Genomic DNA, 19,128 nt, shown 5'->3' on the forward strand with positions numbered 1-19,128 from the left:
CTTAGGGTAAGGGGGCGGGGCTACTTGAGGCAGCGCTCGAAGTAGGTGGCCCCCACGTATCCGCCGCGCAGGGAGCGCTGCACGTTCTGCTCGAAGAGGCGGCGGTTGCTCTGCAGCACCTCGGCGGCCTCCTTGTTGAGGGGGTCCTCGGGGTTCGGCTCCTGGGGGGGGGGGGACCCCGATAATGGGGTTAGGGGTGGGGGGGCAACACCGTAATGGGGTTAGGAGTGGAGGGGGACACCCCCGTAATGGGGTTAGGGGATGGGGGCAGGACCCCAATAATGGGGTTAGGGGTGGAGGGGGAACCCCGAAAATGGGGTTAGGGGTGGGGGGGGTAACCCAATAATGGGGTTAGGGGTGGGGGGGGCAACACCGTAATGGGGTTAGGGGTGGGGGGGTAACACCGTAATGGGGTTAGGGGATGGGGGGGGATACCCCCATAATGGGGTTAGGGAATAGGGGGGGGGACACCCCCATACACATACATGCATATAGAGGGGAAGAGAGGGGGGGATTGGGGGTAAGGGATGGGGGGTAATGGAGTAACGGATAGGGGGGTGGGATGGGGATGTGGGGTAATGGATGGGGAGTATGGGATGGGGGGAATGGGATTGGAGTAAGGGATGGGAGGGGAATGGGGGGGTTGGGGGTAAGAGATGTGGGGTAATGGAGTAAGGAATGGGGATGGGGAGTAAGGGATGGGGGTAATGGAGTAATGGATGGGGGGAATGGTATGGGGATTGGGGGTATGGGATGGGGCAATGGGATACAGCACATGGGATGGGGGGTAAAGGACAGGGGGTATGGGGTGTGGGGGTATGTGAATAGGAAGACATGGGGATAGCAGGAGATAGGGATGGGGGGATAGAGGGATATGGAATACAGGGATATGGGGTTCACCAGTGCCCACTGCCCCCCAATAGCCCTTAATGCCCCGAATAGCCCTTAATCCACCCCCGTACCCCTATAGCCCTAAATACCCCCATGGGGTTCAGAACCCCCCCAGGACCCCATGTACCCCCCCTTTAACCCTCCCCCTTAACTCCCCCCACTGCCCCTATGAATGCCCCCCTTTAACCCCCCCCATAAAGTGAACAGGGCGAACCCCAATAGCCCAAAGCCACCCCTGCCCCATAGACAATGACCCCTATGGGTGCCCCCCAACCCCTATGGGTGCCCCCCAACCTTATGGGTGCCCCCCAACCCCTATGGGTGCCCCCCCCATGGGTGCCCCCCATCCCTTATGGGTGCCCCCCATCCTTTATGGGTGCCCCCCACCCCTATGGGTGCCTCCCAACCCCTATGGGTACCCCCCACCATTTATGGGTGCCCCCCATCTCTATGGGTGCCCCCAACCCCTATGGGTACCCCCCATCCTTTATGGGTGCCCCCCACCCCTATGGCTGCCCCCAATCTCTATGGGTGCCCCCCACCTTTATGGGTGCCCCCACCCTTTATGGGTGCCCCACCCTTTATGGGGTGCCCCCCATTGGTACCCACCAGGAAGAGGTACTGCAGGCCGTAGATGATGGAGTTTATCGTCAGGACCGGTTTCCAGTCCTCTCTATGGGGTCACACAATGGGGATCAATGGGGCCACCCCATAGCACCCCCCCCCCCATTGGTGGCCACCCCACGGCCCCCCCCGGTTGCCCACCTGAGGATGTTGAGGCAGACGTTGCCCTCCAGGTCGATGTTGGGGTGATAGACCATGGTCTCGCACTTGACTTTGGGGGGGTCGTGGGGGTAGCCCTGGCCAACCTGCACATGGGGGGGGGAGGTAGCCAAAGGGGGGGGTTTGGTGGCCACCGAATGGGTTTTGGTGGCCATGGAGGTCCTGCAGCAATGGTGGCCACACATTGGGGGTTAGTGGGTATTGAGCTCCAATAGGAGCTTATGGGGGTCACAAAGGAAACTTGGTGGCCACAGGTTGGGTTTTGGTGGCCACGGAGGTCCTGAAGCAATGGTGGCCACACATTGGGGGTTAGTGGGTATTGAACTCCAATAGGAGCTTATGGGGGTCACAAAGGAAACTTGGTGGCCACAGGTTGGGTTTTAGTAGCCATGAAGCTCCTGCACCAATGATGGCCACAAACCCGCCTTGGTGGTCACACATTGGGTGTTAGTGGCCACCTGCTCAATAGAAGCTTATGGGGGTCACAAACCCAACTTGGTGGCCACAGGTTGGGTTTTAGTGGCCACCAAGCTCCTGCACCAATGGTGGCCACAAACCCACCTTGGTGGCCACACATTGGGGGTTAGTGGCCACCTGCTCCAATAGAAGCTTATGGTGGCCACAAAGGCAACTTGGTGGCCACAGGATGGGTTTTAGTGGCCATGAAGCTTCTGCACCAATGGTGGCCACAAACCCGCCTTGGTGGCCACACACTGGGGGTTAGTGGCCACCTGCTCCAATATAAGCTTATGGTGGCCCCAAACCCACCTTGGTGGCCACCACTGTTATATGCGTGTGTGTGAGTGTCCCCAAGGGCACCCCAATGGCCGGTGGCCCTGGGCTGGCTCTTGGTAGCCACAAACTGCACTGACCTTAAAGCTGAAGACGAACTTGCCTCCCTTGTAGAAGCCCTGGGGGGGGGACGGAGATGTCAGCATGGGGGGGGTAAAGGGATATGGGGGGGTAAAGGGATATGGGGGGGGTAAAGGGATATGGGGGGGTAAAGGGATGTGGGGGGGTAAAGGGATGTGGGGGGGTAAAGGGATATGGGGGGGGTAAAGGGATATGGGGGGTAAAGGGACGTGGGGGGGCATAAAGGGACGTGGGGGGGGTAAAGGGATGTGGGGGGAGAGATAAAAGGACAATGGGGGGACAAGAGGGCAATATGGGAGCAATAGGGGGGCAATGGGGGGGGCAATGGGGGGGCGATAGGGGGTCAATGGGGGGGGTCAATGGGGGGGTCCCCACCTCGTCGGGGCAGATGAGGAGCCGGAAGTGGAGGAGATCGTCCTGGTCGGAGAAGTCGATCTCGCAGGTCTTGGGCAGGTTCAGCTCGTTGATGTCTGGGGGGGGCAATGGTAGCCATGGGGGGGGCAGTGGTAGCCATGGGGGGGGTATTGGTAGCCATGGGGGGACATTGGTACCCATGGGGGGGGCAATGGTAGCCATGGGGGGGGCATTGGTAGCCATGGGGGGGGCATTGGTACCCTTGGGGGGGCATTAGGAAGGGACCTCCCCCCCATTAGACCCCCCCCAGCCCCACTGAACTCCCCCCGTCTCCATTAGGACCCTCCCAGGCCCCATTTCCCCCCTATTAAACCCCCCCCAGGCCCCATTTCCCCCCTATTAAACCCTCCCCATCCCCATTAAAGCCCCCCGGCCCCATTAGAACCCCTTCAGGCCCCATTAACCCCCCCCTCCAGACCCCATTGCCCCCCTATTAGGCCCCCCAGGCCCCATTTCCCCCCCCCATCACACCCCCTAGGCCCCATTCTAGGCCCCATTTAGGCCCGTCCAGGCCCCGTTTAGGCCCCTCCAGGCCCCGGTACTGGGTGTGTGTGTGCAGGGGGGGGTCCGGTCCGGTTCGGTCCGGTTCGGTCCCCCCCCCAAGACCCGGTTTCGGTTCCGGTTCCGGTCACCTTTCTGTATCCGGAGCTGTGCGGCCGAGGCCTTCTTGCTGGTGCCCTTGGTCCCCCCCGCCGATTCCTCCTCCTTCTTCTGTTGCTTCAACGAGAAGAGCTTGATCATCCTGCCGGGCCGGGCCGAACCGGAACCGGAACCGGGACCGGAACCGGGACCGGGGGGGGGCGGCGAAAGCCGGGTTGGGCCCCCCCCGGAGGGGAGCACGGAGCGAGCGGTGGCGACAGCGGGACCCGGAGCTGAGGCGGAAGCGGCGGCGGCGGCGGCGGCCCTGAGGCGCTGAGGGGAAGGGGCTCGGCCACGGCCGGAGCCGTTCGGCAACTTCCGGAAGCGGCTTCGGGGTTTTCCGGACAGGGCTCGGGCGGGCGCTGGACGCGCTTCGGGTTCTTCCGGAAAGGGAACGATTCGTTCCGGGGTCTTTTCCCCTCCCACCACTTCCCCCCCACGCTTCGGCTCTTTCCGGAGCCTCTTCGGCTCTTTCCGGAACAGGGGCGGGTTCAATGCGCTCCGCTCCGCGTCCCTATAGAGAGCTTCGGCTCTTTCCGGATGCACTTCGGCTCTTTCCGGAACAGGGGCGGGTTCAATGCGCTCCGCGTCCCTATAGAGCTTCGGCTGTTTCCGGAACCGCTTCGGCTCTTTCCGGAACAGGGGCGGGTTCGATGCGCTCCGCCTCGCCCCGCGTCCCTATGAAGAGCTCCGAGCAGCTTCGGCTCTTTCCGGAGACGCTTCGGTTGGTTCCGGACAAGGGGGCGGACCCGAAGCGCCCCCCCTCCGCCCCGCGTCCCTGTAGAGAGCTTCGGCTCTTTCCGGATGCACTTCGGCTCTTTCCGGACGAGGGGCGGTTCCGATGCTTCCCCCCAACCCCCCCCCTCCCGCACACCTCGGGTCCCCCCTCGGAGCACTTCGGCTCCTTCCGGAACTCTTCGTCTCTTTCCGGTCCTTCCCTCTTCGTGCCTCACCGGAAAGCATCGGCTATTCCCGGAATTCCCACCTCCAATCTCGGCTGCAGCCTGGATTGAGGATGGGAAAAGGGGGGGGGGGGGATGTCCTATAGGGACCAGATCCTTACCCCATTTGGCCCATACCGGCTCCATCCCACCCAGTAGCTCCCATTCCAACCTTGGGAAGGATGGAATTTGGGGGTGGGGGGTGATGGTGGTGCTCGACCATGGTTTTATTTCTCCAACCAACACAGACACGGACACCACAATGGGATCAACCCCATTCCCATGGGAAAGCATCAGGGCCCCACAGCGCCAGGACGGGGGGGTGCCGGGGTGCCTGGAGCCTCATCCACAGGGACAAGGGGCTCCATAAGGAATCGGGCAGCCGAGAACTTGCCCTCGCCGAAGGCAGCGTTGAGCCGGGATTCGATGAAGCTTTGTAGGGCCAGGATGGATTGAACGTGCTCCTTATCCTGCAATAGGGTAAGGGGGGGGAAAGGGGTGAGGAAAAGGATGGATCCTTCCCTATATCCCAACCTGCATCCCGGGATCCCACCTCGCTCTGGGAGCTGAACTGCCTCAAGAGCCTCCAGATATCACAGGCGAACTCCTCGGTGCTGCGGTAATGGGGGCTCAGCTTCTCCTGCAGCCGGGCCCGGATGAGGGTCAGGTCAATGGGGTCGGGGGTATCCTATAGGAAGAGAATTCCCAGCTGGAATGGAGCCATCCCTCCATGGAGTCCCTATGGAAGCCGGAGCTATGGGGCTCACCGTGGAGCTGGAGAGGCGATGGAGGGGCCGGCAGGGCTCATGGCACAGGAGCTGGAGCAGCACCAACTCGCACTTCTAAAAGGGAGGGGGTTAAAAGGGATCCATGGATTCCATTGGGATCCCATTGGGATTCCATTGGGATTCCATTGGGATTCCATTGGGATTCCATTGGGATTCCATTGGGATCCCATTGGATCCATGGAGCCCTCATCCCCGTGTCCATCCCCATCCCATCCCCATGTACCTGCTGGTCCAAGGGGCAGAGCTTCTGGGGGGCCCCCTCGGTGAGGTCCTGGCTGGGGGGGGGCAGGTCCTGGCAGAGCAAACACCTCCATTCGGGGCTATGGGAGCCGGGGGGGGGGGGATTATGGGGGTGTCATCATCGTGTCCCCCCCCACACTGATCCCATTCAATCCCATCCCCCCCACTGGGATTGGGATCATCGGAGGGATTCCCACATGGATTAGGGTCTGGAAGGGCAGGATGGAGGGGGGGATCCATGATGGAAGGGGGGGTCGATCCCTAGGGAAGCCACAAGGGATTTCAATGGGGGGGGGTTCATTCCTATGGATCAAGTGGGGTCTCAATGGGGGGTTCATCCCTATGGAGCAGGGGGGTCTCAATGTGGGGGGGTTCATCCCTATGGAGCAGGGGGATCTCAATGGGGGGGGGGTTCATCCCTATGGAGCAGGGGGATCTCAATGGGAGGGGGGGGAGTTCATCGCTATGGAGCAGGGGGGTCAATGGGAGCCCCCCTGTGAGACCCCATGGGATCCCTCAAGAGGCCCACGGAGGGGGTAGATCCCATGGGAGACAAAGGGGACCCAAGGGATAAAACCCCCCCTCCCCTCTTCCATGATGCCCAAAAGAGGGATGCTGAGGGATGCAGGATGCCGCAGAGCGGGAAGCGCTGCCATTGGACGCCAGGGGATCCAATGGGAACGGCGGGTACCTGGGGACCTCGTGCAGGGCAGGCAGGTGGCAGGCGAGGTGGAAGCAGCGCTGGCAACGGTCACACATGACCACGGCCCCGGCGCGGCGGCACACGCGGCAACAGGACACGGATCCCAGTATGGAACTGGGGCTGGAGCCTGGGGCTGAGGGGGAGCTGGGGACGGGGCCCACGGCTCCATTGGGATGGCTGGGGAGGGGTTTGGTGTCCTCTGGTTGCTCCTCCTGTATGGGGGATATGGGGGATAAGGGATGGGGTATGGGATATGGGGTATGGGGTATGGGGTATGGGGATATGGGGTATGGGATATATGGGGTATGGGATATATGGGGTGTGGGGTATGGGGATATGGGGTATGGGATATATGGGGTATGGGATATATGGGGTATGGGATATGGGGTATGGGGTATGGGATATGGGGTATGGGATATATGGGGTATGGGATATGGGGTATGGGATATGGGGTATGGTGTATGGGGTGTGGGATATGGGGTATGGGATATGGGGTATGGGGTGTGGGGTATGGGGTGTGGGATATGGGGTGTATGGGGTATGGGGTATGGGGTGTGGGGTATGGGGTGGGGTATGGGATGGGGTGTTGGGTATGGGGTGGGGATATGGGATGGGGAGATGGCTAAAGGGGATGGACACCGGGACACAAGAGCAAGGGGGGGAATGCATGGGGATAGGGTAAAGAGGAGCAGGGACAAGGGGGAGATGGAAGTGGGATACGGATAAGGGGGGGATGGATGTGGGGTAGGGATAAAGGGGGACAGGGATGGGATGGGGGTGGGGGCAGGGATGGGATGGGGGTGGGGGTGGGGGATGGGATGGGGGTGGGGGATGGGATGGGGATGGGGGGAGGGGGGGGTGTTCCCATTGACCTTAATGGCGGCGGGGGGGCGGCGGGGCTGCCCCCGCTCGATGACGATGAGGCTGAACTCGCGGGGGGAGGCTCCCGGAAGCACCCGGAACACCGGCACCGGCACCGCCCCCCCCGGCTCCAGGCCCAGCTCCAGGCGCTCCAGGCGCACCCGCGGCACCTTGGGGAGCAGAGGGGGGGGCACGGGGCAGGTCCTGGGGGGGCAGAGGGGGAGGGGGTCAGGGGGAGCCTATGGGGGTACGGGGGTAACTATGGGGGTACAGGGGTACCTGTGGGGTACAGGGGTACCTATGGGGTACACGGATAACTATGGGGGTATGGGATAACTATGGGGGTACAGGGATACTTATGGGGGTACGGGGACAGGGACACCTATGGGGGTACGGAGGTAACTATGGGGTACAGGGATACCTATGGGGGTACGGGGATAACTATGGGGGTACAGGGGTAACTATGGGGGTACAGGGATAACTACGGGGGCACAGGGACAGCTATGGGGATGGAGAGACAGGGGAACCTATGGGGGTACAGGGACACCTATGGGGGTACCCACCTCTTCCTTCCGGTGCCAGCAGCTTCGGGGGGGCCATTGGCTGCTGAAGAAACCCCCATCAGGAGCCCCCCTCCCCCTTTGTGCCCCCCCATATCCCTCCAATATCCCCTGCCCCATATCCCCCCCCATATTCACCGCCCCATATACCCCCTCCCATTCCCCCCGAAATCCCCCCCAATATCCCCCCCCCATATCCCCTGCCCCATATCCCCCCCATGTCCCCTGCCCCATATCCCCTGCCCCATATCTCCCCCCTCCCATCTCCCCCCATATCCCCTGCCTCATATCCCACTCCATGTCCCCTGCCCCATATCCCCCCCTCCATATCCCCCCCCATATCATATCATATCCCCTGCCCCATACCCCCTGCCCCATACCCCCCCCATATCCGCTGCCCCATATCCCCCCCCATACCCCCCCCAAACTCACCCATCTCCGTATCCCCCCCACTCTCCCCCATCTCCGGGTACAGATGCGGGGGGGACAAACTGGGGCACCCCAATCCTTGCCCCCCAAGTGGACCCTGAAGTGGGGGGGGGGCCCCCAACCCATCCTCAGCCCCACTGCGGGTGGGGGGGGGCCCTGAGTTGCTTTGCCCCATGGGGCTGGGTTGCCCTTTGCTCCCCACAACGGCTTGGGGGGCACCCTGTAGGGGGTGGATAAAGAGGGGGGGGTTTAAAGCAGGGTGGGGGTGGGGGGCACCCATGGGTGCTACAACATTGGTACCTGTGATGCTCCATGGGGGTTGGGTGATGAAGGGGGGGGGGTCCGCTCTGAGACGATGCTGCCTGGGATGGGTTAAAAAGGGGGGGTCAATGGTGGGGGAGGGGATCAAGGGGGGCACCCATGGGTGCTGTTGCCCCTCCCATCCCCCACCCCACCCATGGCCTCACCGAAGCTCTCGGCGCTCCGGGTCCAGGCACTGGGATCCCATTGGAATCTCATCTCCCCCTGGGGCTCCACGGGCTCCACCATGGCCTTGAGGGCGCCCTGGAGCTGGGGGCAGATCTGTGTGTGAGAAAGGGGGGGTTTGGGGGGGGTCCATGATGGGATGGGGGTGTCTATGATGGGATGAGGGTCCCTATGGTGTGTTTTGGGGTCCCTAGGGTGTGTTTTGGGGTGCCTATGCTGTGTTTTGGGGTGCCTATGCTGTGTTTTGGGGTCCCTAGGGTGTGTTTTGGGGTCCCTAGGGTGTGTTTTGGGGTCCCTAGGGTGTGTTTCGGGGTCCCTAGGGTGTGTTTTGGGGTCCCTATGGTGTGTTTTGGGGTCCCTAGGGTGTGTTTTGGGGTGCCCCCGGTGTGTTTTGGGGTCCCTATGGTGTGTTTAGGGGTCCCTAGGGTGTGTTTCAGGGTGCCCATGGTGTGTTTTGGGGTGCCTATGCTGTGTTTTGGGGTCCCTCACCAGCCTCCTGCAGAGCAGCAGGGCGGCGCTGTTGTCCCTCTGCAGGGCCCAGGAGGTGCCTAGGGTGTGTTTTGGGGTGCCTATGGTGTGTTTCGGGGTCCCTAGCGTGTGTTTTGGGGTCCCTATGGTGTGTTTTGGGGTCCCTAGGGTGTGTTTTGGGGTCCCTAGGGTGTGTTTTGGGGTCCCTATGCTGTGTTTTGGGGTCCCTAGGGTGTGTTTTGGGGTCCCTATGGTGTGTTTTGGGGTCCCTATGGTGTGTTTAGGGGTCCCTAGGGTGTGTTTAGGGGTCCCTAGGGTGTGTTTTGGGGTCCCTAGGGTGTGTTTAGGGGTGCCTAGGGTGTGTTTCAGGGTCCCCATGGTGTGTTTTGGGGTCCCCCGGTGTGTTTCGGGGTCCCTAGGGTGTGTTTTGGGGTGCGGGTCCCTCACCAGCCTCCTGCAGAGCAGCAGGGCGGCGCTGTTGTCCCTCTGCAGGGCCCAGGAGGTGTCTATGGTGTGTTTTGGGGTCCCTATGGTGTGTTTTGGGGTCCCTAGGGTGTGTTTTGGGGTGCCTATGGTGTGTTTCGGGGTCCCTAGCGTGTGTTTCGGGGTCCCTAGGGTGTGTTTTGGGGTCCCTAGGGTGTGTTTTGGGGTTCCCATGCTGTGTTTTGGGGTGCCTGGGGTGTGTTTTGGGGTGCCCCCGGTGTGTTTTGGGGTGCGGGTCCCTCACCAGCCTCCTGCAGAGCAGCAGGGCGGCGCTGTTGTCCCTCTGCAGGGCCCAGGAGGTGTCTATGGTGTGTTTTGGGGTGCCTATGGTGTGTTTAGGGGTCCCTGGGGTGTGTTTTGGGGTGCGGGTCCCTCACCAGCCTCCTGCAGAGCAGCAGGGTGGCGCTGTTGTCCCTCTGCAGGGCCCAGGAGGTGCCTATGGTGTGTTTTGGGGTGTCTGTGATGGGATTGGGGTCCCCATGGTGTGTTTAGGGGTCCCCATGCTGTGTTTTGGGGTCCCTCACCAGCCTCCTGCAGAGCAGCAGGGCGGCGCTGTTGTCCCTCTGCAGGGCCCAGGAGGTGCCTATGCTGTGTTTTGGGGTCCCTAGGGTGTGTTTTGGGGTCCCTATGGTGTGTTTTGGGGTCCCTATGGTGTGTTTTGGGGTCCCTAGGGTGTGTTTTGGGGTGCGGGTCCCTCACCAGCCTCCTGCAGAGCAGCAGGGCGGCGCTGTTGTCCCTCTGCAGGGCCCAGGAGGTCCCTATGGTGTGTTTTGGGGTGCCTAGGGTGTGTTTTGGGGTGCCTAGGGTGTGTTTTGGGGTGCCCATGCTGTGTTTTGGGGTGCCCGGGGTGTGTTTTGGGGTCCCTAGGGTGTGTTTTGTGGTCCCTAGGGTGTGTTTTGGGGTGCCTGGGGTGTGTTTTGGGGTGCGGGTCCCTCACCAGCCTCCTGCAGAGCAGCAGGGCGGCGCTGTTGTCCCTCTGCAGGGCCCAGGAGGTGTCTATGGTGTGTTTTGGGGTGCCTATGCTGTGTTTAGGGGTCCCTGGGGTGTGTTTTGGGGTGTGGGTCCCTCACCAGCCTCCTGCAGAGCAGCAGGGCGGCGCTGTTGTCCCTCTGCAGGGCCCAGGAGGTGCCTATGGTGTGTTTTGGGGTGTCTATGATGGGATTGGGGTCCCCATGGTGTGTTTTGGGGTGCGGGTCCCTCACCAGCCTCCTGCAGAGCAGCAGGGCGGCGCTGTTGTCCCTCTGCAGGGCCCAGGAGGTGCCTATGCTGTGTTTTGGGGTCCCTAGGGTGTGTTTCGGGGTCCCTATGCTGTGTTTTGGGGTCCCTATGGTATGTTTTGGGGTCCCTAGGGTGTGTTTTGGGGTGCGGGTCCCTCACCAGCCTCCTGCAGAGCAGCAGGGCGGCGCTGTTGTCCCTCTGCAGGGCCCAGGAGGTGCCTATGGTGTGTTTTGGGGTCCCTAGGGTGTGTTTTGGGGTCCCTATGGTGTGTCTGGGGTAGGGTGTGTTTTGGGGTGCCCATGCTGTGTTTTGGGGTGCCCGGGGTGTGTTTTGGGGTCCCTAGGGTGTGTTTTGTGGTCCCTAGGGTGTGTTTTGGGGTGCCCCCGGTGTGTTTTGGGGTGCGGGTCCCTCACCAGCCTCCTGCAGAGCAGCAGGGCGGCGCTGTTGTCCCTCTGCAGGGCCCAGGAGGTGAAGCGCAGGACGTGCTCCTGCTGCTGCTGCAGCTGGGTCATGGCCCAGTGCTGCCGCTCCAGGCGCTCCTGCTGGCCCTCGGTGACGCGCTGCAGTGGGGGGGGGACGGGGGGAGCACCCCAAGGTCAGTACATGGGGGGGGGGGAATGGGGGGGGTGGGGGAGGGGGAATAAGGGGGGAGGGGTTAATAATGGGGGAGGGGTTAATAATGGGGGAGGGGTAATAAGGGGGGAGGGGTAATAAGGGGGTGATAATAAGGGGGGAATAATGGGGAGTAGTAACAGGGAAGGGTAATAATGGGGTGGCAATAATGGGGGAGGGATAATAATGGAAAAGGGGGGTAATAATGGGGGGAGAGGGTAATAATGGGGTGGGGTAATAGAGGGGGGATAAGAAGAGGGGTAATGATGGGGGGTAATAATGGGGGTAATAATGGGGGGGCAATAATGGGGGAGGGATAATAATGGAGAGGGGGGTAATAATGGGGGAGGGGTATTAATGGGGGAGGTGTATTAATGGGGGAGGGGTAGGAATGGGGGAGGGGTATTGATAGGGGAGGGGTAGCAATAGGGGAGGGGTATCAATGGGGGAGGGGTATCAATGGGGGAGGGGTATGAATGGGGGGTGCGGGTGGGGGTTGGGGTGCAGTGCCCCACCTGCGCGTCGCTGACCAGCACCCGGCCCCTCTTGTTGAGCTCCTTCATGACCTGCAGGATCGCCACCTTCACCTCCACCTGCACCCGCTTCTGCACCTCCGCCACGCGGCGCATGCTGGGGGGCAATGGGGAACGCTATGGGGCTGGATCCACCCCATGGGGCTGAGCTCCCCCGCTATGGGGCTGGGTACACCCCATGGGGCTCAGATCCCCCTCTATGGGGCTGGAGGGATCCCCCCGCTATGGGGCTGGGTACACCCCATGGGGCTCAGATCCCCCTCTATGGGGCCAGACTCCCCCCCTGTGGGGCTCGGTACACCCCATGGGGGATCGATCCCCCCGCTATGGGGCTGGATCCACCCCATGGGGCTGAGCTCCCCCTCTATGGGGCCAGATTCCCCCCCTGTGGGGCTCAGATCCCCCCTCTATGGGGCCGGATCCACCCCATGGGGCTCAGATTCCCCTCTATGGGGCCAGATTCCCCCCCTGTGGGGCTCAGATCCCCCTCTACGGGGCTCAGCTAACACTCTATGGTCCTGGATCCCATCCTATGGGGCTCAGCTCCCCCTCTATGGGGCTCAGCTCCCCACTATGGGGCTCAGTTCCCCCTCTATGGGGCCCAGGTCCCTTCTATGGGGCTCAGCTCCTCCTCTATGTGCCCATGAACCCCCCCTATGGGGCTCAGCTCCCCCTCTATGGGCCTGGATCCCATCCTATGGGGCTCAGCTCCTCACTATGGGGCTCAGCTCACCCTCTATGGGCCCGGATCCCATCCTATGGGGCTGAGCTCCCTGCTATGGGGCTCAGCTCCCTTCTATGGGGCTCAGCTCCCCCTCTATGGGGCTGAGCTCCCTGCTATGGGGCTGAGCTCCCTGCTATGGGGCTGGATCCCCCTCTATGGGGCTCAAATCCCCTCTATGTGCCTGGATCCCATCCTATGGGTCCCAGCTCCCCTCTATGGCCCCCATCTCCCCCTCTATGGCCCCCATCTCCCCTCTATGGGTCCCAGGCCCCCTATGGGGCACTCACAAGGCCCGCACGTCCCGCGCCGCTCGCTGCAGGGCCGCCTGCTTGTCCCCGAGGCGCTTGAGCATCCCCAGCAGCAGCGTCCGCTGGCTCCGCACGGCCTCCTCCAGGAACTGGTACCTGCAATGGGGGGTACGGGGAGCCCTGTGGGTGCTATGGGGCAGGGGAGCCCTATGGGTGCTATGGGGTAGGGGAAACTATGGGGCAGGGGAACCCTATGGGTGCTATGGGGCAGGGGGACCCTATGGGGGGTACGGGGGAGCCCTGTGGGTCCTATGGGGCAGGGGAGCCTATGGGGGGTACAGGGGAGCCCTGTGGGTGCTATGGGGCAGGGGAGCCCTATGGGGGGGGGGTACGGGGGAGCCCTGTGGGTCCTATGGGGCAAGGGAGCCTATGGGTGCTATGGGGCAGGGGAGCCTATCGGGGGGGGGGTACGGGGGAGCCCTATGGGTGCTATGGGGCAGGGGGACCCTACTGGGTGCTACGGGGCAGGGGAGCCTATGGGTGCTATGGGGCAGGGGAGCCCTATGGGTGCTATGGGGCAAGGGACCCTATGGGGGGTACAGGGGAGCCCTATGGGTGCTATGGGGCAGGGGGACCCTATGGGTGCTACGGGGCAGGGGAGCCCTATGGGTGCTATGGGGCAGGGGAGCCCTATGGGTGCTATGGGGCAGGGGAGCCCTATGGGTGCTATGGGGTAGGGGAAACTATGGGGCAGGGGAGCCCTATGGGTGCTATGGGGCAGGGGAACCTATGGGGGGGTACGGGGGAGCCCTATGGGTGCTATGGGGCAGGGGAACCTATGGGGGGGTACCAGGGAGACCTATGGGTGCTGGGGGGCAGGGGAGCACTATGGGGGGGTACAGGGGAGCACTATGGGTGCTGGGGGACAGGGGGACCCTATGGGGGGTACAGGGGAGCCCTATGGGGGGGTACAGGGCACCTGTGTTGCTAACGGGACGTTAATTGCTGCTAACGAGATGTTCATTGACGCTAACGAGGGTGTTCATTGATGCTAACGATGGTGTTAATTAGCGCTAATGACAATGTTAATTAGTGCTAATGATGGTGTTAATTGGTGATAATGATGGTGTTAATTGGTGTTAATGATGGTGTTAAATAGCGTTAATGAGGGTGTTAATTAGCGCTAATGATGGTGTTAATTAGTGCTAATGAGGGTGTTAATTGGTGCTAATGATGGTGTTAATTGGTGTCAATAATGGTGTTAATTAGTGTCAATAATGGTGTTAATTAGTGTTAATGATGGCGTTAACTGGTGCTAATGACGGCGTTAACTGGTGCTAATGATGGTGTTAACTGGTGCTAATGATGGCGTTAATTGGTGCTAATGATGGTGTTAATTGGTGATAATGATGGTGTTAACTGGTGCTAATGATGGCGTTAACTGGTGCTAATGATGGCGTTAACTGGTGCTAATGATGGCGTTAATTGGTGCTAATGATGGTGTTAATTGGTGCTAATGATGGTGTTAATTGGTGTTAACGATGGTATTAATTAGCGTTAATGAGGGTGTTAATTAGCGCTAATGATGGTGTTAATTAGTGCTAATGATGGTGTTATTTAGTGTCAATGATGTTGTTAATTGGTGTTAATGACGTTGTTAATTAGTGTTAATGATGGTGTTAATTGGTGTTAATGATGGTATTAATTGGTGCTAATGATGTTGCTAATTGGTGCTAATGATGGCGTTAATTAGTGTTAATGATGGTGTTAATTGGTGCTAATGATGGTGTTAATTAGCGCTAATGAGGGTGTTCATTGATGCTAATGATGGTGTTAATTAGTGTCAATGATAGTGTCCATGATGCTGTTACTGGTGCTCACCGGTGGTCCTGGTGGGTGCTGAGCTGGCAGTCCCGGCAGGTGAGCGCCTCGCAGGTGTCACAGAACAGCACCAGCGGCTCCTGCTTGTGCACGGGGCACAGGAGGGTGCGCTCGGGGGCGGGGCCTGGGCGGGTGCCTGCGGAGGGGGCGGAGACAAAGGGGTGACGTCATTGGTGACGTCATCACGTCACTGTCATGGCGGCCCCACTGCCCCATGGTGTGAGGGTGCGCTCGGGGGCGGGGCCTGGGCGGGTGCCTGCGGAGGGGGCGGAGCCAAGGGGGTGACGTCATGGTGATGTCATGTGATGTCATCACATGACTGTCATGGCGGCCCCACTGCCCCATGGTGTGTGTAATAAGGGGGCCACCATAGGGACACTGAGGGGACCTCAAGAGGCACCATAGGGACCCCAAGGGGCCACCATAGGAACCACCATGGAGACATTAAGGGGCCACCATAGGGACATTAAGGGGCCACCATGGGGACATTAAGGGGCCACCATGGGGACATTAAGGGGCCACCATGGGGACATTAAGGGGCCACCATGGGGACATTAAGGGACCACCATGGGGACACTAAGGGGCCACCATGGGGACACTAAGGGGCCACCATGGGGCCACCATAGGTACATGAAGGGGCCACCAAGGGGACATGAATGGGCCACCATGGGGACATTAAGGGGCCACCATGGGGCCACCATGGGGACATTAAGGGGCCACCATGGGGCCACCATAGGGACATGAAGGGGCCACCATGGGGCCACCATAAGGACATGAAGGGGCCACCATGGGGCCACCATAGGGACATGAAGGGACCACCATGGGGCCACCATAGGGACATGAAGGGGCCACCATAGGGACATGAAGGGGCCACCATAGGGACATGAAGGGGCCACCATGGGGACACGAAGGGGCCACCATGGGGACATGAAGGGGCCACCATGGGGACATGAAGGGGCCACCAAGGGGCCACCATGGGCACGCACCGATGGCCCGCACGGTGTGGTCCTTGGTGTACTTGACCCGCTGGTGCGCCTCCACGCAGGTCCCGCACAGCGGCTCCGAGCACTGCACGCAGTAACTGGTGGCCGCCGCGTTGTCCTCGCAGCTCGTGCAGCACTAGGGGATGGGGGGGTGATTATTAGCGCTAATAACGGGCTAATGACGGGATAATAACGGGGTAATAACAGGGTAATAGCAACGGGCTAATAATACATTAATAATGGGCTAATAATGCGCTAATAACAACGGGCTAATAACAGAGTAATAATACATTAATAATGGGCTCATAACACGCTAATAACGAGCTAATAACGCGCTAATAAGGGGGTAATAAAGTGACAATAACAACAGGCTAATAACAACGGGCTAATAACAGACTAATAATCATTAATAATGGGCTCATAAAGCGCTAATAACGCGCTAATAATGGGTTAATAACGCGCTAATAACAGACTAATAATAAACTAATAAGACGCTAATAACGGGCTAATAATCCATTATTAATGGGCTAATAACTCGCTAATAACGGGCTAATAACACATTAATAATGGCCTAATAAGTCGCTAAAAAAGGCTAATAACATGCTAATAACAGGCTAGCAATGGGCTAATAATGCGCTAATCAATAATAACGGGTTAATAGTGCACTAATAACGCGCTAATAGCGGGCTAATAACACATTACTAATGGGCTAATAAGTCGCTAGTAAAGGGCTAATAACATGCTAATAACGGCCTAGTAATGAGGTAATAACACACTCATAATGCACTAATAACAGGCTATTAATGCACTAATAACAGGCTAATAATGCACAAATAATGGACTAATAACACACTGATAATGCACTAATTACACACTAAACAAGAACTAATAGTGCACTAATAATGCACCAATTAAGCACTAATGGCTCACTAAGCACTAATGAAACACTAATAACTTACTAATTACACACTAATAACACTCTAATAGCTCCCTAATTACGCATATAATTAAGCACTACTGAACCAATAGCAATACACTAATAATGCACTAATAAAACACTAATAATGCACAAATAAAACACTAATAACTCACCAATAACACACTAGAAACGTGTTAATTAAACCATAATGAAGTACTAATAACGCACCAATTACACACAAATAGTGTTCTAATAAAACACTAATAGCACCCTATTAGCACACTAATAACGTACTAATTACACACTAATAGTTTCCTAATAATACACTAATAACCCCCAATAAGAAAGCTCTAATGACGCATTAATGACGTGCTAATTAAGCCCTGATTAAGCCCTGATGAAGCACTAATAACACACTAACAGTGCCCTAATAACACACTAATAAGACACTAACAATTGTCTAATCACACACTAATAATGCCCTAATAATAAGGCACTTATTATGTGCTAACACGCTAATTAAGCCCTAATGAAGCAATAATAACGCACTAATAGCGCCCTAATAACACTCTAATAACACCCTACTAACACGCTAATAATTCTCTAATAACACCCTACTAACACACTAATAATTCTCTAATAACACCCTTCTAACACGCTAATAATTCTCTAATAACACCCTACTAACACGCTAATAATTCTCTAATAACACTCTAGTAACACAGTAATAATTCTCTAATAACGCCCTAATAATAAGGCTAACAACGCGTTAATGACACCCTAATTAAGCCCTAATGGGGCCCTAATTAGTCCCTAATGAAGCGCTAATAACGGGGGTACCTGGCTGGCCCCCTGGCCGCCGGGGGGGGCCTCGGCGCTGCTCTCCCATAGGAAGTAGTTCTCCAGCACGTCCTGGGGCCGGCACTGGCTGTGGCAGATGGGGCACTCCAGGTCTGGGGGGGGGCATTGGGATCCCGGTGTTCCAGAGGTTGGGATGGGAATGGGGATGAGGGTGCGGACCCCAGCAAGAGGGGGTGGGGGGAGCCCACCACACCCCCATTCCCATATCTATGCCCCCATTCCTGTATCTATGCCCCCATTCCCATATCTATGCCCCATACCTGCCCCATTCCCATCCCCACAGCCCCATTCCCAACCCCATTCCCATCTCCATGGCCCCAATTCCAGCTCCATTGCCACAATCCCGGCCCCATTCCCATCTCCATTGCCCCATTCCCATCCCCACGTCCCCATTCCCACCTCCACAGCCCCATTCCCATCTCTATGGCCCTATTCCCAGCCCCATTCCCATTCTTATGGCCCCATTCCCAGCTCCATGGCCCATTCCCATCTCTATGGCCCCATTCCCAGCCCCATTCCCATTCTTATGGCCCCATTCCCAGCTCCACTGCCACAATCCCGGCCCCATTCCCATCTCCATGGCCCCATTCCCATCTCTATGGCCCCATTCCCAGCTCCACTGCAGTCCCATTCCCATATCTATGGCCCCATTCCCATCTCCACTGCCCCATTCCCATCTTCAATGCCCCATTCCCGATCTCATTCCCATCTCCACTACCCCATTCCCAGCCCCATTGCCCCACTCCCAGCAACATTCCCAGCCCCATTACCATCTCTATGCCCCATTCCCATCTCCATGGCCCCATTCTCACCCCCAGCCCCATTCCCATCCTTATGACCCCATTCCCAATCCCATTCCCGGCCCCATTCCCATCTCCAGGGCCCCCTTCCCAGCCCCATTTCCATTCTTATGGTCCCCTTCTGATCCCCACAGCCCCATTCCCGTATCCACGGCCCCATTCCTATCTCGACAGCCTCATTCCCAGCCCCATTCCCATCTCCATGACCCCATTCCCATCTCTGTGCCCCAATCCCATCTCCACTGCCCCATTCCCATCTCTATGGCCCCATTCCCAGCCCCATTCCCAATCCCATTCCCATCCCCTCTCCCCCCCCCAGGCCGCTCTCCCACCGCTCCTCACCGCTGCCTCCAGGCGCGGGCCGCAGGCAGCCCCGGCAGAGCGAGTGCAGACACGGGAGGAGCCGCGGCTCCCGCTCCGCCCGCAGCCGCTCCCCGCAGCCCCCGCAGCGCTCCAGGAGCTCCGCGGAGCCCGGAGCGGAGCCCGGACCAGGCCCAGGCCCGGCCCCGGCCCCGCTCTCCGCCACCGGAGCCGACATGGCGGCCGCGGCTCTCCCTCACGGCTGCCTGAGGAGGCAGCCAATCAGAAAGCGCCGTGCGAGGGGAGGGCGGGGATTAGAAGTGATTGACGGGGCTGCCAGCCAATGGGAGGTAAGGAAAGGGGGGGAAGGCTTTGTCCTGCCTCAGCTCGCTCAGTGGGCGGGGCTGCGTGGGGGTGAGCCAATAAGCATCGGGAGAGCGCAGAGTGACAGCGCAAAGAGCCAATCCGCTTCCTCCTCCTCCGCACAGGT

The 19,128-nt window shown here is 59.1% G+C and overlaps 2 protein-coding genes across 2 annotated transcripts; both read right to left on the bottom strand.

The window, feature by feature from the left end:
- Positions 1-7: 7 nt before the first annotated feature.
- Positions 8-3,752, bottom strand: UBE2M (ubiquitin conjugating enzyme E2 M). Its single transcript, XM_061362590.1, has 6 exons — positions 3,594-3,752; positions 2,923-3,017; positions 2,547-2,585; positions 1,657-1,760; positions 1,501-1,564; positions 8-161 (listed from the first exon to the last, which is right to left on the bottom strand). The coding sequence occupies exons 1-6, from the start codon at positions 3,700-3,702 to the stop codon at positions 21-23; spliced, it is 552 nt and encodes a 183-aa protein (XP_061218574.1). The 5' UTR covers positions 3,703-3,752; the 3' UTR covers positions 8-20.
- Positions 3,753-4,800: 1,048 nt separating this feature from the next.
- On the bottom strand, positions 4,801-18,876 carry TRIM28 (tripartite motif containing 28). Its single transcript, XM_061362587.1, has 17 exons — positions 18,681-18,876; positions 17,518-17,630; positions 15,762-15,894; positions 14,776-14,911; positions 12,934-13,050; positions 11,905-12,019; positions 11,191-11,337; positions 8,590-8,704; positions 8,423-8,484; positions 8,126-8,342; positions 7,697-7,739; positions 7,145-7,337; positions 6,261-6,484; positions 5,553-5,649; positions 5,309-5,383; positions 5,095-5,229; positions 4,801-5,011 (listed from the first exon to the last, which is right to left on the bottom strand). Exons 1-17 carry the CDS (start codon positions 18,874-18,876, stop codon positions 4,835-4,837), a joined length of 2,295 nt encoding a protein of 764 aa, XP_061218571.1. The 3' UTR covers positions 4,801-4,834.
- Positions 18,877-19,128: the final 252 nt, after the last annotated feature.

This window comes from Neopsephotus bourkii, unplaced genomic scaffold (assembly GCF_033783945.1).
Source record: "Neopsephotus bourkii isolate Nb327-2 ecotype Australia unplaced genomic scaffold, CSIRO-AGI_Nbou_v1 NB_1129, whole genome shotgun sequence".
Lineage (NCBI taxonomy): Eukaryota > Metazoa > Chordata > Aves > Psittaciformes > Psittacidae > Neopsephotus > Neopsephotus bourkii.

Excerpts from the sequence above, each read along its gene's own strand:
- UBE2M (XM_061362590.1), bottom strand. The coding sequence starts at position 3,702 with ATGATCAAGCTCTTCTCGTTGAAGCAACAGAAGAAGGAGGAGGAATCG. Across the intron at positions 2,586-2,922 it reads TCCTCATCTGCCCCGACGAG|GGCTTCTACAAGGGAGGCAA; the intron begins GTGGGGACCCCC and ends TCCCCCCCCCAG. Across the intron at positions 1,761-2,546 it reads AGTTCGTCTTCAGCTTTAAG|GTTGGCCAGGGCTACCCCCA; the intron begins GTCAGTGCAGTT and ends CCCCATGTGCAG.
- TRIM28 (XM_061362587.1), bottom strand. The coding sequence starts at position 18,876 with ATGTCGGCTCCGGTGGCGGAGAGCGGGGCCGGGGCCGGGCCTGGGCCT. Across the intron at positions 17,631-18,680 it reads GCCCGCGCCTGGAGGCAGCG|ACCTGGAGTGCCCCATCTGC; the intron begins GTGAGGAGCGGT and ends GCCCCCCCCCAG. Across the intron at positions 5,384-5,552 it reads TCTGCCCCTTGGACCAGCAG|AAGTGCGAGTTGGTGCTGCT; the intron begins GTACATGGGGAT and ends CCTCCCTTTTAG.